Genomic DNA, 24,665 nt, shown 5'->3' with positions numbered 1-24,665 from the left:
AGAGAGAGAGAGAGAGAGAGAGAGAGAGAGAGAGAGAGAGAGAGAGAGAGAGAGAGTTAAAATAACACAGAGTATATTGAAAACATGGATGGACTTCAACACAAATATAAACTGTTTTTACCGTGTAAAGTGGCGCGAGTAAAAAATGAAATTTCCTGATAAAGGGAAGAAACTATTTTTCAACTTGTGTGACAGAAAATTATCGACTAACCCAATAATATCGAGGAAAAGAATGTACTTTTAGAAGCACGATCGAATGTCGTTTTTGTCATTTTCAGTTCACACACATATATAATATGCTTACCCAATACATTCATGGTAATAATTCACAAAATCACGTTTTTTTAGTTGTGTCACTTTTGAAGAAAATGCGATATATTTTACATTAAAAGTTCAAATGTTCGTATTTAAAAAAGCCAAAATAACAAGAGTGTCCCGAGTTAGGTGTCAGTGTTATCAATGTTCAGGCATCGGCACTTTTACCTCAAATCTGGCCTCAGGCTCGAAATTCTTTCCCCGACCTGGAATTCATTCGATTGCATCGCATCGGCCAGGCTTCCTCGTATTTTCACGTCAATTTATTATTAGTCGTTCGTCACCGCCGATCCCGTCGAGCGTGTGCGATGAGCGAGAATCGGCCTTTACGCGGCGTCTTCATCCGCGAAACAGCGCGACGAGAGAGGCGAGAAAGATGGATATTCTATTTGCGAAACGTATTACCGGCGAGTGTCGTAGTCGCTGAACGGAAGCGGGGTGCAGGCGTGTAAACGGTCGTGCCATCGGAATTCGTCGCTTCCCGTTGTCACGTTAAACGCGTTTTCTGCTCTTCTTTTTTTTCACCCCTCTCCCCTGATAACACACGGGAACGTTTAGTCACGCGTCAGCGGCAACTTTATTAAATTCTCGCGAGGATTTATCGGCCGTTTGCGCCGATCTCCCGGACGGTACATACACGCGCATACGTGACACTGTGTGTGTGTTTGTTCGTATGTATGTGTACACGAGAGCGACGATAACGCGCGTGTCGACGTGCAGTTTCGGCGGAATAACTCGCCGATCTGATGGTATGCAAATGCGCGCATATTCGTCATTTTACCACCAGCGAGTTCGAGTGATGCACGCGCGTTTGATCGTTTTGTAGGAAATTTGATATCGATGGCGAGATTCTCTCCCGGTAGTCAAGCACCGGTTAAATATCGCGCTCGTAATCGGGCTTTGATTCGATTAACTGATCTCCGCGAGTGATTATCGAGCGATGTAACGATACACGGTGTCTCGTTTGCGTGTATACGTGTGTGCGTGTGTGCATGTATGTGTGCGTGTGTGTATTTGTACGATTACACGTGCCATTCGAGCAGTCGCGAGAAAAGAGACCGAGAGAGGTATAAAAAAACGTGAAGACACGTGCTTCTTGCGACGCACCCGGCGCCGTTAAAAATATTCCGCGCGGTACCATTAGAGCGTATAATGGGCCGAGATTAATAGTGCGTGTAACTCGCGTACAGCGCGCTGATATATAATACGTATCCCCCGTGCGGGAAAATGTCAAGCGGTGAACCAATGTTTGACGATGACGCCGATGTTACCCTTCAAAACTGTCGGTTCATCCCCCGGCACTTAGGACACAATCAAGTTCCATTTGTCTACGCGTCTCCCCGTCTCGTACGGTCTCTCTTTCTCTCCCCTCCGTCACTCTCGTCTCCCACTCGCCCTTCCGCCACGCGTCCCTTCGTCGGCCGTTCGTTGAGTCACTGTGCCGTGCGCGAATCGAATTGATCGTTAGTCGAAGTGGCGATTTTTTCCACGCCGAATACCTGCGTGGCGCAAATCGAGTTTCGTCAATTTTCGATGTCGCGCGACATTTTTGTGAGAGGATCCCGAAATCGCGACTTGCTCACGACTGCCTGGACCGACGCTCGATGAAGATCGATTGTTCACACTTCCGCGGATCGAATTACCGTTTCTCGGAGTTCCCTCGAAAATCTCATTCGCGCGGCGGAGAAAATACAATAGAACAGGTGTAAAGCACGACGCAGCTTTGCAATGTTCGCAATTGCATTTTCGCGGTTGCAATTACATCATTTTCCTTCTCCCCTCCTTACGTCCTCCCTCTCTCTCTCTCCCTCCCTCCCTCCCTCTCTTCCCCTCTCTCTCTCTTTCTCCTTTTCTTTTTCATACGAGGAACACGAATCGCGAGAAGAAGGAAAGTAAAGAGAAGACGCGAAAGTAAAGTGGAATTATTCGCGTAATAGGCACTGCTAGGTGTACGCCGCGCGGGCGCGAGACTCGTCCGTGTATGCGGCGCGTTTAATTTCGCAGGTAAATGAAAAGTTTTGCCGGTAGAAACAGAGGCAGATGCGACCGGCCGAGTTGCCGCGACCGAGGTGAACGACTCCTCTACGCGACTACTTTTGCCGGTTTTCCGCTTTCTCACTTTCGAGTTCCTTGCCGCGATAAGTTACACCGTGCTCTCGCGCGTGCCGCCCCTCTAGCAATAGGATCGAACGTTATTTAAATCATTTCAGCTTGCCCGGCCCGGATGTCGATGTTCTCCTCCTTCCTCCTCCCCCCCCCCTTCTCTCCCCGGACACGCGGAATCGTTCGTGGATCTTCGATTCTCTTCCGCCGTCGCGTACAACCGCACGGAACCGGCACGTCCTCCTGTCGCACGTGTTCCCGTAGATTGCGTACATTCCGATCGCGAGAAGCGTCGCGCCCGATCAGGATTGACGGGTGTTCGGCCGAATATTCAACGAGGACACTTGTTATCGATATTAATATTTATATCGCGAATAATACGGAAGACTCGCACGAGCTTTCTCCCCCGCTTTACGAAATCTCCGCGAAGCGAAACATCCTTCTCCTCCTATTTCCTCGTGTGCGAAGTGGCCATTCTTTGCTTCGCCGCATATTTGTGCGCTTCCGATCGACCGATAATTACATGTCGCGGAATCCGTTCGGGCCCGTCACTACGCGTCGTGTCTCGACAAAATTGCCGGAGTTTTGTCTGGTTAAACGGTCGTGCCACCAACGCGGCGGCCACGTAAAGGGGATTCCCTTCCTCCCTCCCCCTCCCACGGTGTATCTCGTACCGGCAATTAGTCGGAAAAGTTACGTAAGCTTTGCCAGACCGGAATTTCTAACCGCGCGAAATTAAAAGCACGTAAACGAAATCACCGAGTCACCCTCCGACCGCTGGAGTTCGCGAGAAGATCAGTTCTAGCAAGATTTCGAGAAAATTAGCTGGAGTCAGACGCGTTAATACGCGGATCGCGCACGGGAGGATCTGCGATAAAATGTGAGACCTTTCGGATATACGGCGACTTCTCTCTTGGGAGTTTCCTTTTTTTTTTTTTACATAGAAACCTCGGCTGGATATTTCCATTCGCGCCGATTCATTCGACCGAGATAATCCGAATCGAAATTTTAATTCTGTATTAATCTGACAAGAGAGAGAAAGAGAGTTACACATTGAACTTGAGGAATGAATGGAAAATTTCAAAGTATATATAACGCGATGCAGACTATTTTCTACATTGAGAAAAAAGCGTCTGGCGTTTGCCGTTATATGTAATTTTTTTATCTTTACATGTAAATATATTTTTTATGTGTCAAAGGGGAATATCTCCTGTCTCAAACTTTTAATGATACTAATAATAATTACATAAAAAATTACAATTAGGAGAGCCATTTTTGTACTACTATAATAAGTACTATAATAAGTATTATTATCAGTGATAATAACCTAACATGTATATTGCTACTATTATTTTTTTTGTCATAATAAGAAGATACAGTTAATTTCGAAAAAAAACAACAATAATTTTGTCATGAAATTAGGTTAGGTTAAATTAGGTGAATCATTTTTTCTCTCTGTGGATCTTTATGTTACAAATATCTACCTATAGCCGTTTCTTTCATGTTTAAATGTTCAAAGCAGGACTTATTCGAGAATTATCTAATATCCGATTATTTTGTAATGTTCTAAATTTATTTAGGTCGTACCAGAGATTCACTGAGCCATTATTATTTGCCAAACGATGACACAAATTATACGAACGCCGACCTGAATTTTGACTGGAGCACATACTTCTATTTTCGACAAACTGTACAATAAATTTAACGTACCTATAAAAATATACCGATGCACTGCTGCTCGCATCCCCAGCGTCCTCCATCCCGGCTTCCGGATCCAGCATTCAGATCCTAGTTGCTTTGTTATGGCACTCCGGACATCACGTCGTTCACGGCACTGACACTCGCGTAGACACGATTCGGTCCACGAGATAGGCGCGTTAATTACCGTGACGCCGAGAGAACCCGACGAAATATTGCAAGAGTCGCCGAAATATTACGATCACTCGCGAGGGGAATAATCACTAACACACGTACTGCCTGTGCACAATGGGCCAGCAGAGCTGAAAAGTGGCCAAAAGTCGATTCCGAAAATGAGGTCAGACAAATATCTTTTCGTTATCTTGACAAGTTAAGCTAATTATTTTTAAAGTTTCGTTGAATTTTATCAGTTACTTTCTATATGTAGCAAACACTTAAACTTTGAAAATCATGTATGGAAGCAGCGATTTCGTTTATCAAATATTTCATTTATATTGTTGTATTTCAACAAATGAAAAATCTGTTATTACTTGTCATCCATCATTTTATTTGAATAAATCATTATAATAATACGCAAGGTTTAAAATTAAAGAAAAAAGAAATGGCGGAGCGTTATAATCATATATTATTGAATTTTAGTAGTTTAACCATACTTTGAAAACATTGTTCTCTTATGTTCCATCACTTATAAAAAAAAGTGAAGTATCATTGGATACCTTATAACATGTATTTTAAGAATATGGTGCGCACTTTTACTCGTTTTTGTATAATTTAAAGAATTTGAATGATAATTCGCTGCGCGTTGCAGTGGGCTAGGCGACCCGAAATCATGGCCAAGATTCAAAACATCAAATGATTGGATTATAAAGTCTGACTTGGGGGTTTCCGCGAAGTTTTCAGGGTCACTAATTACGAATTTGTAGTCAAAATTACAAAATTCAAAATGGCGAATTTAATATGGCGGCGAAAACTAAGATACATCGACGAATTTGGCTATAAATGCTTATTCGGGTGTTTTAGAAGTCGCTAATTACGAATTTGTAGTCAAAATTACAAAATTTAAAATGGCGGATTTAATATGGCGCCGAAAAGTGAGATATATCGAGGGATTTGCCTATAAATGCTTACTCAGGGGTTTTGGAGATCGCTAATTACGAATATATTTAAATGCAGAAATTTATAGTTATAGTTATATTTAAAAAAATTAATTTATTATTACCACCTATTAATTTATTTATTAAAATGCCTGCTATTTGCCTACGATAATTGTAATTTCCAGAGTATTCCGCGTGGAGGATGCAGTGCGATTTCAGACCCCTCAGAGATTTTGTACAATGCATTGTACCTACGATGAGTACAAAGTCTCTAAGGAGTCTGAAATCGCACTGTATCCTCCACGTGAAAGACCTTGGAAACTAAAATTATCATAGGCAAATCCCAGGCATTAATTGCAATAATAAATTAATTTTTCTTAATATAACTATAACTATGAATTTTTTACTTTAGACATCATATTCGTATTTAGTGACCTCAAAAACTCCCGAGTAAGTATTTATAGCCAAATCCTTCGATATATCTCACTTTTCGGCGCCATATTAAATCCACCATTTTGAATTTTGTAATTTTGATCACAAATTCGTAATTAACGACCTTAAAAACCTCCGAGTAAGCATTTATAGCCAAATTTGTCGATGTATCTCACTTTTCACCGCCATATTGAATCCACACGGAAAAAAAGGTTTGATTGAATTAACCAAATATCTGGTCGATTATGAACGATCCAGAAATTCCGATTGAAGTAACTCGAATTCTGTTTAAGTTAACAAGATGTTTAGTTGACTTGAACAGAATTCGGGTTACATCAATCGAAATTTCTGGATCGTTCATATTCGACCAGATATTAGGTTAATTCAACCAACTTTTTTTCTGTGCATCATTTTGAATTTTGTAATTTTTACTACAAATTCGTAATCAGCAACCCCGAAAACCCCTCGGAAACTCCCGAGTCAGACTTTATAGTCTAGTCATTTGATGTTTCGAATTTCGGATTGCCTGGTCCATTGTGCTGTGGTGCGCGAATCGCTCGCCGACTCAAAACGTAATGTAACATGTGGAGAAAGCATTAACCACCTCGAAGATTCGGGCAGTTCCGACAGTATTCCCGAGTCGAAATTTTGATGCTACTTGGACGCTCTTAAGAATAGTTCGATGATCTATAACCTAGGTAAAACCTATTTTGACGATATTGATGATTTTGACGATACTCATTAACTTCTCTTTTAAACCTTTAACTCTACCTTGTCAAAATTTTGACGTTACTTTGACATTCTTAAAAATAGTTTGAGCTTACTTAGATAATCTACAACCTAGGTGAAACTTATTTTGACGATATTGATGATTTTGACGATACTCATTAACTTCTCTTTTAAACCTTTAACTCTACCTTGTCAAAATTTTGACGTTACTTTGACATTCTTAAAAATAGTTTGAGCTTACTTAGATAATCTACAACCTAGGTGAAACTTATTTTGACGATATTGACACTCATTTTCGAGTCGAAATTTTGATTTTATGTTGAACCTTGAATTTTACACTGTAGTAGGAGCTAAGATAGCAAAGTAGGTTTAATTCTAATGATATAATTTACTCCTACTTTGATCCTGATGATGTCTGAAATATATGCAACAAATAAAATGTATATTTTGTATGCTATTTAACGTTTCTGTTTCGTTTTTTATTTCGTTATTTATTAAATTTTTTAAATATTTCTATAAAATACATATATTCTATGTAGAAGCTAAAGCTTCAATAGAGATTCGCAACTAAACCTACTTTGCTTCCTAAGATCCTACTATTATACAACCTACTTTGTCGCTAAAGAAAGCGAAAGCGGAAATTTTAGACATCATCAGAGTCAAAGAAGGAGTAAATTATATCATTAGAATTAAACCTACTTTGCTATCTTAGCTCCTGCGGTGTAGAATTCAAAGTTCAACATAGGGTCAAAACTTCGACTCGGGTTGATTGTTGTGGTTTCTCGGACGCACAGGCAGTGAACAGTGAATGAAGAGCGGGGCCAGCAGGCGCTTTTTATCCGATTGTTTGGGTACCCTCCCGCAATGTTTCCGCGAGCAGTGTTATCTTACGCTCCGAGCGACGCGTAGCCTCGTGTGTTGTGTGCGTATAACGGCGCGTTATAATTCCCACTGGGTGATCAAATTATTCCGTCGACTCTTCAAATGTTCATAGCGCGTTTTTCGTTATCGGTATCGCATTGACGAACGCGCGAATCGAATTTCTACGCGAGTGCCAACGTATCTAGTGTCATGTGCCATCTTAGAGGGAGAATCCGAAGTGCTATGAAAGAGCAGTCGAGAATTGAGGATACTGGCTGGATCAGAAAGCTGGAACGAAGAACGCAGGTAGCGATGCATCATGTATTTTCGGGTGAATCAAATCACTTATTGCGGAGATTTCCGACTTCTATGGAAGTTCGATGAACATCGCGAGTAAACAAATGTCTGAGTGGAAATTGAGGACGGCAGTCACAGTTTCGTCGTTATTTGACAAATAATTATAACTTCGTAAACTTTTAATTATGTGCGTTAACATGTACTTGTACTTGTACGTTATTCATTATGTTTAATGCAAGAAACACTGATCCAAACGGAATGACGATTCGTAAATACGAGCAAATCGTGATTAATTATGCTCACAATTGAAGTTAGTAAATAATTTACAATTATGAAAATCGTCTTTAAAATTTAGTGTTAAATTTTTCAAGTTTCTTGAATTCTTTACATCTTATTGAAACTTCCAACGTCGATAAAAATAATAACAGGATTAAAAATAAAATGTACTTTATATATTATTAATTCCATTATTTAGTTATACTAATTATTTAATATTTGCTTGTTTCATATATTTTATTTACGATTGAGAAGATGAACAAAATTTTTTTATAATTAAATAGTCGAGCATTAGATAATTCCAAAACTAATCTTTTTCCAAGTTTGAACACGAAAACATGGCCGTATGTAAATATTTATAGTTAATTGCTTGTATAATGTTATATGTCGAGATTGGCTCCATCCTTAAAATTTGACAAAATTTGAAGCTAAAAGAACGATGAGTAAAGTGAGGTGATTTTGGCCTGAAAAATAACGTAAATTATACATGTAGTATATAATTTATTTAACTTAAGTTAAAGTGTTCAAAATCTATCAAAACAAAGATGTCGGAATAGGTCACTTTTGATAGTAATTAGGTTAGTGACGATTTTATTCTAATTATTTATTTGTATTATAGTTTAGTTTTTTGTAACTTTTTTTCACTGGAAATTAAGGAAATATTTGAAAATAAAACACTTCAGAAATTCTAAATTTTCTTTAGTAGAACCTCTATAGTGGGGGGTGTGGAAGTTCATCATTAGTCATTTTAACATTCTTAAAACTACATAAAGTATGCACATCTGACGAAACTTAAAACTCTTTGAACAAGAAAATTAACTATCTTTTTAATTTTTATATCGTATTGATTTCTGAAGTGTTTTATTTCAAAATGTTTCCTCAGGTTTCAGTGAACAAAAGTTATAAAATTGAAACTGTAGTACACGTAATTAAATAATTCGGACAAAATCGTCACTAAGCGAATTACTATTAAAAATGATATATTTAGACTCTTTTAAGACAAATATTAAATTTAGACAGGTTGAAATGTCGTATTTAACGATCCAAAAAACGTATTATTAATACATGTTTAACTTACGTTACAGTTTTTAGGTCAAATTCGGCCCATTTTATTCATTGTCCTTGGAAATGTAGTGAGAACTAATTGACGTCTAGTTTTGTTCGCGAGTACTCGTGTTCATTACTATTGCAAGAGAAGACTCGAAATAGAAAATCGAAGCAAATGGGACAAGTTCTAAATCTATTTCCACCTAAATACACTTTTATCTCTAAGAATTTTTGTCTCTGATAATTATTTGTAAATAATTGAACAGGCAGGTTGAAACTTAAAAATATCCAATTTCAGCATCGGACTAACTCCCGACAGTAACGTCTGGATTGGCGCGTGGTGGATCGGTTTCTTGGCCGCGGCTGTCATTTGCTTTATCATCGCGGTGCCTGTCTTAGCATTTCCGGCGGCTTTGCCAGGTATGAATATTGCCGCGTATTTAATCGAATCCATCAAATATCCGTGAGATGAATTTTAATGTGTCGGCTTGAAAGTGTAACCATGATTAAACTTCACCAACGAGATCGATAATTCGTACAGGATCGGAGGAATTGGCGAAGGATAGAGTGTCGGAGGCGCACGAGAAATCGACTCGATCGTCCACCGCGGGAACGGGAGAAGCGTTTTCGAAAATACGTGAGCTGCCACGTGCCCTCACTGAGCTACTCGGAAATCCGGCATTTTTTATGCTGAACTTGGCAGGTGCCAGTGAAGGGTTGCTGATTGCCGGATTCGCTGCCTTCCTGCCGAAACTGATTGAAAATCAATTCAGCGTCAGTGCCAGCTCGGCCGCGTTGTTGATGGGTGAGTAATGTGGCATTTCGATTAATAGTCTATCGCGACTAAACAATCTACCAAGCACACATACACACGCGCATATTGTGTTACTTTGTTGTTTTGTGGTGTAGTACACTCTAAATTTCTTTGAGTAAAAAATGATAGTATTTTTACTCGAGACGATAGTGAAAAAACTGCCACTCGAAACAACAAGTGAATATTTAATTTAAGATTATATTGGATTCTATCTGACTTCATATCGATAGAATTCATCATTGACCATTGATTCATCATTTCATCATATATAAATTTTTATATCATTCTATCTGACTTCATATCAACAAATATTTAAATCAGTTAAAGTAAATATGTTCTTTTAACGGTGGAATATATCAGACTCACTCTTCACTTTCAAGTAAAATCTTCATTCAACGATTCATAGTAAGGAATTCACTCTATAGGAGTGAAAAATAACTCGAATTCGAGTGACTTGACTGTCACTCTATTTTTCGTGTGAAATTTTATTACAAGAAATTTAGAAGAGTAAAGAATAATTTTCGAAATTAGTCGATATCTTGAAACGAAGCAAACTATTGATACGAGCCTCAGATTTTTGTTCAGAGTTAAAGATCCAAACTTTTCAGTCAAATTATAATATATGTGGCACTTGATAGAAGGTTCCAAAATTATGAAAACAGTCGAAAATCTCGAAAAAAGCATTTTTAAGGAAAATTTTTCAGACAAAAGTTATAGGGTTTCAAAAGATCTATTTAATGGCCGTATCGGTTTTGATCTTTGGTGGCGTCGCCAAAGTCAAATCGAGGTCAACTTTGCTTTTTTAAATAGAAACATGTATTTTTTTATTACTCAATTTTATCGTACGTAAAGAAATAAACAACTTTTGTTTGAAAAAATTTTTATACCACCTTTATTTTCTAACATATTTACGAAAATATCTATAAAATTATTGGTTTCAATCATTTTTTACTCGAATTCTACCAACTTTACCGAAAAATAACAAGAGATAAAAATTATTTATTTTTTTCTAGAGCTCTGAGAATTTTTTCAGGATTTTCTAATTAACTTTTTAGTACTGCATTTTTTGCATTTTCTTGAAGTACTAAAAAGTTTAAATAAAATACTAAAAAAATTCTTAGAGCTTTATGGGAAGAAAATAAATAATTTTTACCTCTTGCTATTTTTCGGTAAAGTTGATAGAATTCGAGTAAAAAATTATTGAAACCAATAATTTTGTAGATATTTCCGTAAATATCTTAGAAAATAGAGATGGTATAAAAAATTTTTTCAGACAAAAATTGTTTGTTTCTTTACATAGAATAAAATTCCGTAATAAAAAATATATGTTTCTATTTAAAAAAGTAAAGTTGACCTCACCATGGCGGCACCGCTCAAGATCAAAATTGATACGGCCATTAAATAGATCTTCTGAAACCTTTAACTTTTGTCTAAAATATTTTCCTAAAAAATGCTTTTTTTCGAGATATTCGACTGTTTCTATAATTTTGGTACACCCTGTATATATGCACAATCGCGGTTCAATTGAAAAACTTTCATCAAACTGAGTTAAAATCTACGTATCTCATTTGTGATACGAGTTTCAAGTAATAATTATTAATACTCACATTTATAGTCCCATGATACGATTTATTGATTGACAATGGGTTTCTCTTTTTCAGGATTGGTAACCGTGCCTGCGGGAGGTGGTGGTACCTTTCTCGGTGGCTATCTGATAAAACGCTTCAACTTGCCCTGTTCCGGTATTCTCAAGTTTTGCCTGTTGGCCACAGCCGCTTGTATCGTCTTTACACTGTGCTTCGCTCTGAATTGTCCGAATCTCGATTTTGCTGGATTAACCGTACCTTATCATAATACCACCAAGTGCGTGCCAATTAGTAAAACATTCTGTGGTGGCGATTGATTAATTGCTCACGAAACTTGGCTCGTTTGTTGCACCTGCTACTCGCTCGAAATGATATCTTATTATTGCAGAAAAGTCGCGTTATCTCTGGAGAATGTCTGCAACAGCGGCTGTGGCTGTTCGAAATCGCAATTCGACCCCATATGCGGCGTCGACGGAATCACATATTATTCACCCTGTCATGCCGGATGTTATCGGGAAACACCGATAAACGACGCCAAGGTAGGTCTAATTTTGTCCCTTGACGTATTCGCACGTTTTAATATAGTATAATATTTTTTAACAATGTCTATTTTTTCCGCGGAAAATTAATTTTAGCAACACTTGATCTTCCTATGGAAAATTAATTTTATTAGAAAACTTGTTGAACGTGCAATTAAAGTCGAACACGAGGATTACCACATGTTTCGAAGTGACTTAAATAAATCCTTAGACTATGACGTGAGGTCTTTAAAAGACTTCAGGAATAGTTTTTGTACAATATTTTTTGAGAAACATTTTTGTTAAAATACTAGAAATTGCGAGTAAACACTTTACTTAAATATTACCTAATATATTTTGTAATATTTTTTCTTATCTAATAAAAACAAAACGCAATCGGTGAAGGATTCTATGTCGTAATTAACGTTGATAAAAAAAATAACGCCGTAGCCTAAGGATCACTTATCGAAACAACCACATTTGCTTTGATATACTTTTTCACATAGGAAGCAATTTCTCTTCAATTATCTCGAGACTTGCGCTTTATCTCTACCTAATACTTCTATTTAAATCAAAATTTCGAAGGAAAACGACGAAGTTTTGGCGCCGTCCTAATGTATTCACGAACCAACTTTATATCCATGAAATATTAAGTGAATTTTTCGCAGTTATACACAGATTGCAGTTGCATACACGCACCGGCGATGAATCTAACGATCGGCGAAATCGGCGACGTTCTCTCATACGAAGCTATCAATACTACCTGCACGAGTACATGCTCGTACTTGTGGCTATTCATCGTTCTGGCCTTCTGCAACATGTTCATGACTTTTCTTTGTACGATGCCGGCACTTTCGTCTACATTGCGGGTCGTACGAGACGATCAGAGATCATTCGCTCTCGGTATACAATGGATTAAAGTGCGGATTTTGGGCACGATACCGGCACCCATGGTATTCGGTGCTCTCATTGACGATACTTGCATCTTGTGGAACGAAACGTGCGAAGGCAGAGGAGCGTGCCTCGTTTACGACAATTACTATATGAGCAGGTTGGCAAATCACGTAATGTGCGCACGTCTACGGCACTGATGAGAAATATGCTGATTTTTTTGGATATTTTCGACTACAATTAACAAGGAAATCCACACAAGTGTCCGCCTCCGATTTTCATGAACTTGTAATATATTGTACTTTAGATATAAATAACAGATATGTTTTTTATTATATGTACCTTTTCGCAAGTTTAGGGGGTAAAATATCCCTTTAAAGAAAATTGGTTTTTTTCATTTGAAGGGAATATAATGAAAACTATAAGAGATAGAAAAAAATATTTTGAATAAAAGTTGAATGATTTGAAGAGTATTTTACAGAAATTATTAAAAAAAAATTTTTTTTTATTATAATATTAACAAAAAAATTTTTTTTTTAATAATTTCTATAAAATACTCTTCAAACCATTCAACTTTTATTCAAAATATTTTTTTCTATCTCTTATAGTTTTCATTATATTCCCTTCGAATGAAAAAAACCGATTTTTTTCAAAGGAGGATTTCACCCCCTAAATTTGCGAAAGGGCACATATAATAAAATACGTATCTGTTATTTTGATCTAAAGTATAACACATTACAAGTTCATGAAGATCGGAGGCAGACATTTGTATGGGTTTCCTTGTAAGATAAAAGTACCAATTCCCGGATACACACCTAATTCTGGAGTTTCTTATTATTTTAGTCTTCAAATACGAATATTTTAAATCTTTAACATAAAGTATGTATATACATGTATATACATTTCATATTGAAAGTTTAGATATTCATATTAAAGACCAAAATAATAAGAATGTCCAATTAGATATGTGTCCAGATAATAATACTTTTATCTTATTTCTCATTACTATGTTATCAAGTAATATATCTCGAGAAAATATTGTAATTTGCGAATTATTATAGCAAATATTATAATTTAGTTACTTGCTTTAATTTGATTATTTTAGTTTTATATATTTAATTTTATACTTATTTTATTCCACATAATCATAACTAAAGAACAAAAAACTTTTATATTATTTCAAAAAACTTTTAGAAAGAAGAAATAGAAAGGTGCAGAAATAATTCTTCCAGCAAGTTGCAGTTTTGCAATTTATCATACTTATTCTCATTAATGCCGTTGAAACATGCTACTACGTGAAACATTTGTCCTGATTTAATTTCGTCTACTAATATGTTTCAGATATATGCTCGCTCTGGCATTTATCGGGAAAGCAGCTTCACTTCTCTTCTTCTTCCTAGCGTGGTGGACGTATGTGCCACCGAGCGGCCGTGGCATCGACCAGAATTCCCGACAGCAAACTACGGCCACTCTAATGCTAAGCGACACGTCCCAGGAAGCTCAAATAGATTCAACTACGATATCGTAAACTCGAATTACTTTGTCCCTTAGAAGATTATCTTGGAGTGTTTTATAGGCATGATAACAACAATTGCAGTTGATCACGAGGCAAAATGTTCTGACTTTCGTTTCGCGATAGGATGAATATTCTGAGGAACAAAGTAGTCTGAGTGTAGAATAATCCGTATCACGAAAGTGTAGGTAAATATTGAAAGAGAATAAAATGCACGTAATGTCGAAGTAACGCGAACAAGAACAGAATAAAATGTGTATATGTGTCGAAGCAACGTGAACATGAATGGGATAAGATGCGCGTATTTGTCGAAGTAACGCAAGCGAAATGGTTTTCTATGCGATGGAAACCTATTTTCGCGCGTTGGATGGATAATAAATTTTTGATAACCCTATAAGTGGGGCTTGGAAGTCGGGCCATTAGAATTTGAGTCCCGCGGGTTGCCGAATGGAAGCCTACAACGTTCGAAGTTGCAGCTCCTACGTTTGATTATCCTATTACCGCCGTGTTGTGTAAGCAAGTACATAGTTCGCGCAACTCAAACTTCCGAGCCTTATAACGTGAATTTTTGTAATCCCGACGTTTACCGATTGTCAATTAAAGATCAGTTAGCTAGCTACGTTTCCTATAATGGTGAGTATCGATAATACTTTATATATCCGCGAGGAAACGTGATGTGTATGTGTGAGACACGCGAATGAATTTCGGGGACGGTTCTACCGATATATCAATAATGCCTTGGTGGTTGTCGTATATATCGCCGATTTGATATCGAACTTTTTGCGCCATTTTTCACTCGTAATTATTTTTGTTAAATGGAAAATACCGATACGCCTAGAGCACGTATTATACATGTCACCAATAAAGAGCTAGAGAAGTATGTGAAACGCACTGATCTTTGCCTATTCCTGTACATAATGTTTTTAATCTTTTTGCTTTAACTAAATGTTTAACTAAATGTTAGAATGTTCGTGATTTTTATATTGAATGTATTAGAGATATCGAGAATTGATATCGCAATATCAATTCTCGCAATATCGCAATTATTTCTATTTTATTATATTGAAACGATGATGTATAATGCACAGGTCTGTATTAATAGCTGTTACTTAAAATTTATTTCAAATGAAATTTTCAGATTTGAATTTAGAGTTAGACGTGAGTTTCTCAGTGGAAAAGCGATTGTGGAAAAAGCAAATATTATATATGTTACTTATGGTTTAGTTGAAGAATTTATATCTAATTCTGAATTCAAGTCTAAGTATTTTACGTGAGGCAAATTTTAAGTAATGATTATTAACATGGACCTAAGTGATCGATATTGCAAAAGTCAGAAAGATGAAGACCTATATCAATAGTCGTTATTTGAAACTTGCTTCAGATGAGATACTCAAATTTGAATTTAAAATTAGATGTAAGTTGAGACACAATTACAAATGTTATGTCTCATATGATTGAAATAAAAAATTCAAATCTGAGTTTTACGTAAAAAAAATGTCAAATAATGACTATTAATACATGTCTTAGACTGGTATTAATAATTATTACTCGAAACTCATCTCAAGTAAGATACTCAGATTTGAATTCAGAGTTAAATGAGAGTTTTTCAATAGAATCACGATTACAAGTATAAATATCACATATATTAATTTAATTGAAAAACTTGTGTCTAATTTTGAATTCAAATTTGAGTATCTCATATAAAATAAGTTTCAGATTTATCTTATATAAAATATCTAAATTGGAATTTAGAGTTAGATGCAAGTTTCTTGGTTGAATCACAATTACAAATGTAATGTGTGCGTGTCACGTAATTCAAATAAGAATTTCAGATATACTCTAAGTTCAAATTTGAGATTGCATTCTAAAATGTTCTTTTTGAGGAAACGTCCTTTTTCATGAAAATTTTGGAGAAAATCTATAGTATATATGAAACATGAAAAACTCTAGATTTTTAGTAAAATTTTCCTCAAACAGAACGTTTTAGAATTCAACCTGAGTATCTTACTTGAGAAAGGTTTCGAGTAATATAGACTTAAAAGTGCCACATTGTTTATTACGGCGTTTGCTTCAAAGTTACTTACCAATTTTTCCTTCACTGGAAAACCGTTTCAATTCTAAACTTGTCGTAACTTGTTGAATCCGATCCGTCATCCCTGGCAGCTCATGTACTACACGATGTTCATTTCCCGCAGTTCTTTACAATAGTATCACCGCAACAAATGCTTATTCTCGGCACCACCAATGATATTTCGCGCGTAAATCTGTTCCTGTAAACCCAAAACGTAACGGGTAAAAGTTTGAACTTCGAGCCGCCATTAAATGACGGTTAGGCAATTCTTCGTCCGACATTACTGACGACCCATTCGACGAGATATTCACTTTCAGTGACCGTTTAATGATATTTTTCTATAACAAGCAGGCAAAACTCACCTTCCGACGGCAACAATTCAGGCACGAGACTCGTATTTGCCGTGTTGAAATCCCGAGAAATGCAAAGCTGCTCTTCAAGCACGAAATACCACGTCCTGATCCTTCTCGCAATTGAATGTAGCTGTATATCGATGAGCTTGCGATTCTCGAAGTATCGATGCGTACGATATGGCGGACTGCCTAACTATAATAGGTTCGTTCATGTTGCTTGCACTTTTAATACTTTTACACCTAACACTGTTGCACGCTAGATTTTTTTAAAAAAGAAAAGTTCTCATTGGATTTCGCTCATCACGTATAGTATGCAACGAACATTAGATATAAAAGTGTCAAAATCAAAAGTGCAAACAATGCGAACAAACTTAAGTTATGCACATTTATAAAAGGAGGTGCCACATTTTAGCATTTTGTCGCTAAAATGACGTCTTTTTCCTGCAATATTAAGGGGATGCTGAAGCTGAAAACTTTACCGACAGAACACTAACATTTTTCTGCAAAGTTTACGTCGTATTGGTTACACAGAATTACAAATGCTTTTACGCAATAAAAGTACGTGTAAAAATAAATAGGAGCATTGCTCGATATATGACGAAAACTTAGAAAAAATTTTTAATGTAAAATCTCAGGCTGTCAGTTAGCGTAATATTTGTCTAATCCAAAAATTCTGCATCTTGAATGTACTGAAAGTGTGGATGCTCCAAATAGAAAAATTTTGAAGAACATTGTTCTATCTTTGTATTTGCATTTGGAAGCTTAAAAATATCGAAAAAGTTTGCAAAAAGATTTCTACATATATATGATTATGTTTTCCGTTAAATATGGTAAGACAAGGCAACACACATTCATGTAAATTCTGTATATACAAGAAATACGAAAAGGATAGCGTAATTATGTTAGTAATGATCGTTTCTGCATTATCGACATTGTTCGAGTTTGTCATCGGCTCTAGCATCCTCTTAAGCCCAGATAGCACAAAATATTCTGAGAATATTCTAACAAAATAATTTCTATATATTCTGATAATATTCGGAAAGAATATTCTTACATAGTTTCAAGAATGTTCTGAATATTATTGGAATATTATTTGTTATGTTCTCAGAATATTCTATTAAAACAGCACAGAATATTCAAAGGATATTCTAACAAGATTCTACGCATCTAGAAAATATTCGGAAAGAATATTCTTGTATCGTTTTAAGAATGTTATAAATGTTATTAAAATATTATTTGGTAAATTTTCAGAATATTCTAAGAACATTTTAATAAATCTTTACATCATTTTAATAAACCTTCACCGAACATTGCAGTAAGGTTATGAGTAAGTTACAAGCTTACATATTTTAATGAGCATCCCAGGTACAACACAAAATCATTTTGATGTTATAATGATATCATTTTGACATCAATGTTTTGAAATTGTTATGAAAATGGTATTGTTTACAGGTGTACAAGTATGAAATGCGAATTTGAGAAAACAGATGGCGCACCAATGCCGTGTGTGGTATAAAGATTTGACATTTATGCCATTTTGTTGTGCCATCAACAAGTGTCAAACGCGCATGAGTGATAAATTGAAAAAGTATTTGCATAGTGTTGTGTTGCTGTGTTCAATATGTCGAAATTTATACCAAATAAAGAGCATTCGCAGACAGCATTAATTTTTTGTTTTTATTTAAAGAAAACTGCTGCTGAATCATACCGATTACTTCGAGAAGCTTATGGTGAACATGCTCCATCGCAAGATACGCGTGAACGATGGTTTCGGCGTTTCAAAAGTGGTAATTTCGATGTTGCAAACAAGGAATACGGAAAACCGCCAAAAAGATACGAAGATGTGGAGTTGCAAGCATTGTTGCACAAAGATGATTCACAAACACAAAAATAACTCGCAGAGCAATTGAACGTTAGTCAACAAGCTGTTTCCAATCGCCTACGAGAGATGGGAAAGATTCAGAAGATCGGCAAATGGGTACCACATGAGTTGAACGAGAGGCAGATGGAGAGGCGCAAAAACACATGTGAAATTTTGCTCGAACGATACAAAAGAAAGTCGTTTTTGCATTGTATCGTTACTGAGGATGAAAAGTGGATTTATTTTGAGAATCCCAAGCGCAAAAAATCATGGGTAAACCCAGGCGCACCATCCACATCGACCGCAAGACCGAATCATTTTGGCAGGAAGACGATGCTCTGTGTTTGGTGGGACCAGAATGGTGTGGTCTATTATGAGCTGTTAAAGCCTGGTGAAACGGTTAATACCAAACGCTACCAACAACAATTGATCGATTTGAACCGTTCGCTGCTTGAAAAACGACCAGAATACCAAAAGAGGCAACACAAGATCATTTTTCTCCATGACAATGCTCCATCACATACGGCAAAACCGGTTCGCGACACGTTGGAAGCACTCAGCTGGGAAGTTCTACCCCATGCGGCTTACTCACCAGACTTGGCTCCTTCTGATTACCACTTGTTTGCATCGATGGGTCACGCACTTGCTGAGCAGCGCTTTGGTTCGTACGAAAATGTGAAAAAATGGCTCGATGAATGGTTCGCGGCAAAAGGGGAAGATTTTTACTGGCGTGGTATCCATAAATTGCCCAAAAGATGGGAAAAATGTGTAACTAGCAATGGAGCATATTTTAAATAAACCTCTTTTTATCATTCTTCCGAATTTAATTCCGTGTTTTTTTGGAAAAAAAATCCGCATTTCATACTTGTATACCTGGTAACGTCAAAATGACATCATTTTTATATCATTTGACGTCATTTTGATTTTTATATGACTTTGTGTTCTACTTGCCATATTGAAAAAATCCAGCTGAGATCTCAATTGAGAACTCAATTACAGAGTAATTACTCTGTCAAAATATTACGAGAGAGAAAGAAGGAATATTCTCTCTCTTTTGCGAGCATGTTGTATGTTAAAGTTGATTACTTATACAATATTGTATCAATATTAATCGCATTGTGATTATTGTTACGTCTTTTGAAACATTTACCGACAAATATGTCATTACATTTTTGAACGATATAAGAATATATTGTAAATATAATCCATCAAGATATTGTTACAGCGCATTGGCATCACTATCATAGTTCCTGTACGATCGTTGAGATTAAGCATTGAACAGGATAGTCATCTAAATATAATCATAAAAATGGCGCCGTCTGACACGGGATCGAATCCACGTAAATCTCACAAATAAAACGACACAAAATATGAAAAATATGAATTTTTTTTGTTATTTAGACAAAATAATACTTTATTTTTCACTAAGTGAAATTATGTAATATTACTGAGATATTGCAATATTACTGTGTAATATTACGTGCTATGTGAGTAATGTACTGTGAAAGAGCTTAGAATATTTGTAAGATATTCTTTAGAATATTCATAGGACGTTTATAGAACGTGACTTTTTGTCTACTTTGAATATTCTCTTGGAAGTTATTAGGAACTTCGAAGCATCATGTGAAAATATTCTATGAACATTTAAATATCCTCAATATTATTTTCAGAATGTTCATAGAACGTACTTGTGCTGTCTGGGAGATAGCGTGATAGTAGCGCGTTTATGTAACATAATGGCTGCGTTCAGCAGAGAAAGCTGCTTTGCAACTGTTGTAAAATTCGTGAATCTGATTGGAGTATGCTCTAAATTTTGGTTAAATCCAAGAGCATATACCAATCAGATTCACGAATTTTACAACAGTTGCAAAGCAGCTTTCTCTGCTGAACGTAGCCAATGTTTTAAGGAGATGCTGGAGTCGATGACGAACTCGAACAATGTCGATAATGTAGAGACGATCGTCACTAACATAATCACGCTATCCTTTTTGTATTTCTTGTATATACAGAACTTACATGAATGTATGTTGCTTTGTTTTACCATATTCAACGGAAAACCTAACTATATATGTGTGGGAATCTTTCTGCAAACTTTTTCGATATTTTTAAGCTTCCAAATGCAGATACGAATGTAGAGTAATGTTCTTCAAAATTTTTTTGTTTGGAGCATCCACACTTTCAATATGTACAAGCTGCGGAACTTTTGGATAAGGCAAATATTACGCTAACTGACAGCCTGAGATTTTACATTAAAAATTTTTTCTTCGTTTTCGTCATATATCGAGCAATGCTCCTATTTATTTTTGCACGTACTTTCATTGCGTAAAAGCATTTGTAATTCTGTATAACCAATACGACGTAAACTTTGCAGAAAAATGTCAATGTTCTGTCGGTAAAGTTTTCATCTTCAGCATCCCTTTAATGGTCAACTCTAGCAAATTATAAGTCCGAAATACATCCCAGACATATCTCAAAGACGATGTGATATTTTTTAGACGCCTCTGGGATGTATTTCGGATATTTATGTTTTATGAAATATCGACGTTTTTAGTTGTTCCATTTACATAATTTCTTTTTTCATCAAAATTCAACTCTAGTATTTCTTAAACCACCGTCGACAATGATCAGTGGCGCCCTCTGAAAGAGTCAAATTAAATCGAATCAATACAATTTTACCGATAGTTACTAATATACCGACGAATATGGCTGTTAATGTGCGACCGAATGTGTTTTACGACAGGTTCACGTTTAGAAATATGTTTCTCTTTTGGCTATCAATATGTAAATATTCCTAAATATGATTTAGATTGCATTACACCAAATTTTCGAAACCGTGCTATCTGGATGAATGTTTTTAGAAATCATCCATTCATCTGGCCTCTTGGTCTAGGGGTATGATTCCTGCTTTGGGTGCAGGAGGTCCCGGGTTCAAATCCCGGAGGGGCCCGATTTTTTATAACTAGGTAGTCTTCATTTTGCTTACTTTTAGCATCATTGCACGATTCAGATTACGAAATTTTCATTTGTACCGCTTCTCAAACGAACATATTCGTTTTAAACAGAAAATCAACAACTTTTGCCTGTACTTTTCAGGATGTATCGACTGACTGCACAGTTTGAACGGTTCGAATACACCTTCATGCTCGAAAAACCTGAACAACACGCAGATCAATCTTGAATTTCGATCAATCGAGATTGTTCGACTATTTGAACGTTTCAAATGCTACTTTGAATCACGCGCCGTTGTCGTTCGGCGCCGCGCGCAAGATGGCGGCGCGTCGGCCGCCAACGCATGCGCGAGTTGCTCGACGGTCGGGCAAAAACACAGCTGGTCTATGATCCTCGAAGCGAGCTGACGGTCGAACGTAGTGTCCAATGTGATTTACACGATTTTGTGCCGATCTGTCGAGCCGAGCTCCGTAGCTCGCGCGAGCGTGCGGCTACAGTCAACGTGATCCGGCGTCGATCACGGCCGTGAGGTGAACAGTGTGGGAGAGGAAGAAAGAGAGAGAGAGAGAAAGAGAGAGGAGAGTGCGTTCGTCGCCGATGTAGCCTGGAGAACAGCGGCGGTGTCACCACGAGGATTTTTTTAACTGGTCTACCCAGCACTGGATACAAGGGAGCCTCGCCGCTGCCACGACCATCTCCTTTCGGTAAGTTCCTCGCGATCCTCAGCACGACGCGCTTCCCATCCGCGATCGTGGACCAGACAATCTTCTAACCTGATCGTTTTTTTGTTCCTTCGCGTCGCGGGCCCGACGAGATTCGGCTTGTATACGTGTGAATACGAGATCCCGTTTTTCGAGTCCCCTTCTTCGCGACCCGACCTCGCCGTCGAGTCGCAGCATTTGTCGAGTGCATTTGCGCGCTTCCAAAAACTCGAGAGAACGAGTGCCTGGACGAGCCGTACCGAGGGAATTCGACATCGGACGAGAGAATCATAGCGGACATCAAGCAGAATGTACGCACGTCGCGGACGTGGATCTTTATATGTCGCGTTGTTCGTAGGCGGTGCAGCGTGAGAGCATCGGCACTCTCGCGCTACCCTTTAACCCCATGTTTTTTGAGTTGTCGAACATCGCCGTTTCTCGCGAGCTGCGTTATCTGCAGCGCTTTGTAAGACTTGCTGTGTTTCTCTTTTTCTCTCTCTCCTTTCTCTCTCTCTTTCTTTCTCTTTCTTTCTCTCTCTCTCGTCTTTGCGTGTATTTACTCACGAATTCGCTGTCAGTGCTTCGTTTTCGAGCGAATTATCCTCTTCTCCTTTCCCTTATCACTGACGAACACTACAGACGAAACGTCGCGATTATTGGCTTGCTGTTTGTTTCATGCGAGCAACTCGCTTTTGTTCCTTCGTAACTTCGTGTGATCGAAATCAGAGTTATCGTTAACGTAGGAGGCACGAGAGAGCTCTCCACGCGAGCTCCAAGCTTTGTCAATTAAATATTATTCTTTTCGAATCGCACATCAGGTGACTTTTATTAAACACGATTATACACGTAATAGGCAGACAACGTATTCTTTTACGACATCGTATCTCTGATTCGAGAAACTCAGATCTAATTCCGAAGAATGTGAAAGATCCCGATACCGAAGAATCTGGCACGAAGAATATCGAGTGCTTTGTACAAACTTTTAACGGAGATCTATATTTACTCACACATTGCGAGTTCTCTCTCTCTCTCTCTCTTTCTCTCTCTGTCTGTCTCTCTGTTTCTCTGTCCCTCCGTTCTCTTGTTTGAACGTAACCGTGCACGCGCGATTCCGTTTCGTTCGCAATTCCTACTTGCAATTCTATGGAATGAACATCGTTATCGTTTCGTGGTTACGCGTGTCTATCTCGTAGTTTCGATGGGTCTTTGTGGAGCGGCAAAACGACCTCGCGTGTTCTTGTCGGACTAATCGACAAGAAATCCACGATATCGTGATCGGAAATTCGTCGGCAAGGGAAAAAAAACTTTGCGACCTTGTACGTACGCGAGGTTACCGGATAACTGCTTACGGATTACAGTGGCTTTAACTGTTATGTCAATTAACGTACACGGCTGGCCCACATTGTCAATTAGGCTGATGTGACGATAATCGCTGGAGACGCATGTAGGAATAAAACGGACCTTTCGCGATAAACGCAATTCCCGCTCGTGATTGCCGTGCGCACTTTCGGAGTCTAACTTTTCCTCGATAAGATACAATCAGGCAAGTGCAAATATTTCTTTCTTAAGTGCGAGTCTCCCTTTTGGATGAGAAACACGAAGTAAGGTAAAAGTACACCAATGTCTGGACATGTACAGTGGATCGCAAAACGATTCAGATACAACTCCGACAAATTGATGTATGTAAACTCTGCAGCAATTTTTAATATATCGAAACAAAATTCAGCAATGTGGAGCCCGTTTTGATCAATTAAATTTTACTCATATTTATCATATAGAATAACAAGGTAGAAATACAAAAAAGTTATCAAAATTTGTTACAAACGATATGTCACGTTAGATGCAATATGGAAATCTGAATGTAACTTTCCAGTAAATTTGTTGCTGCATCAATGCAATAACAAATTCACATTATTGTGTGATATAAATTTCATAATTAATCTAATACAGTACATTTATTTCGTAAATGTAATTAAAAGCATTGTAAAGTTCCCATCATTGATTGTCTCATTGTCGTAATAATGAAGGAAGTCTATCTGGGAATATGAAGTTGGGAACTCACCAAATTAATAATAATAATAATCAATAAAATAATTACTCAAGCCGGCGAGCCGGTTAGTGACTTTCAATTTTGACAGTTTTATGAACTCTCAACTTTATTGTGTCTAAATCATTTTACAACTCGTTGTATTCTCTAAAGTACAATCAATATATTCTACACTATATGCTAAAAATACCGGCTAATAGTAGTGACTATTCTTATCATTGATGCAGTTTGCAAACGTAGACAGTACCGTTGAATGCAAATCACCGTTATGCAGGCCGTTAATTTCATTTTACTAAATTCAGTAGATATTCAGTGAATATTCAATGATTATCGGTGAAATACTTTTTTACTGGCTCAATCTAAAACATTTTTACTGATTCACTCTAAGAGAGAACATTCTTGTTTTGGTCCTTAAATACTTAAATATTTAAATTTTCAATGTCAAATATGTATATATATATATATATATATATATATATATATATATATATATATATATATATATATAC

General features: G+C 37.1%; 2 protein-coding genes and 1 non-coding gene across 10 annotated transcripts in view; all 3 read left to right on the top strand.

Annotated features, from left to right (window-relative positions):
- The window catches only part of LOC116847146 (solute carrier organic anion transporter family member 4A1), a 43,873-nt gene extending 28,819 nt beyond the window's left edge, over nucleotides 1-15,054 (top strand). For all 7 annotated transcript variants that reach the window (XM_032821838.1, XM_032821839.1, XM_032821840.1 and 4 more), the window contains 6 exons: nucleotides 9,151-9,272; nucleotides 9,394-9,657; nucleotides 11,328-11,529; nucleotides 11,641-11,791; nucleotides 12,439-12,821; nucleotides 14,003-15,054. In XM_032821838.1, coding sequence (XP_032677729.1) covers nucleotides 9,151-9,272; nucleotides 9,394-9,657; nucleotides 11,328-11,529; nucleotides 11,641-11,791; nucleotides 12,439-12,821; nucleotides 14,003-14,189 — 1,309 coding nt within the window. In that variant the 3' untranslated portion in view covers nucleotides 14,190-15,054. The remainder of the gene's footprint in view (nucleotides 1-9,150; nucleotides 9,273-9,393; nucleotides 9,658-11,327; nucleotides 11,530-11,640; nucleotides 11,792-12,438; nucleotides 12,822-14,002) is intronic.
- A 6,280-nt stretch (nucleotides 15,055-21,334) lies between these two features.
- Nucleotides 21,335-21,406, top strand: Trnap-ugg. Its single transcript has one exon. It is a non-coding gene; the product is annotated as a tRNA-Pro (tRNA).
- A 358-nt stretch (nucleotides 21,407-21,764) lies between these two features.
- The window catches only part of LOC116847143 (solute carrier organic anion transporter family member 5A1), a 25,208-nt gene continuing 22,307 nt past the window's right edge, over nucleotides 21,765-24,665 (top strand). For both annotated transcript variants that reach the window (XM_032821829.1, XM_032821830.1), the window contains exon 1: nucleotides 21,765-22,112. The gene's annotated coding sequence lies outside the window, so the exon portion shown is untranslated. The remainder of the gene's footprint in view (nucleotides 22,113-24,665) is intronic.

The sequence above is a fragment of the Odontomachus brunneus genome, unplaced genomic scaffold (genome assembly GCF_010583005.1).
Source record: "Odontomachus brunneus isolate Ranch 3 - 2012 unplaced genomic scaffold, Obru_v1 Obru_scaffold_074, whole genome shotgun sequence".
Classification (NCBI taxonomy): Eukaryota; Metazoa; Arthropoda; class Insecta; order Hymenoptera; family Formicidae; genus Odontomachus; species Odontomachus brunneus.
The sequence above is the reverse complement of the archived record's forward strand: the minus strand, read 5'-3'. Positions and strand labels throughout refer to the sequence as shown.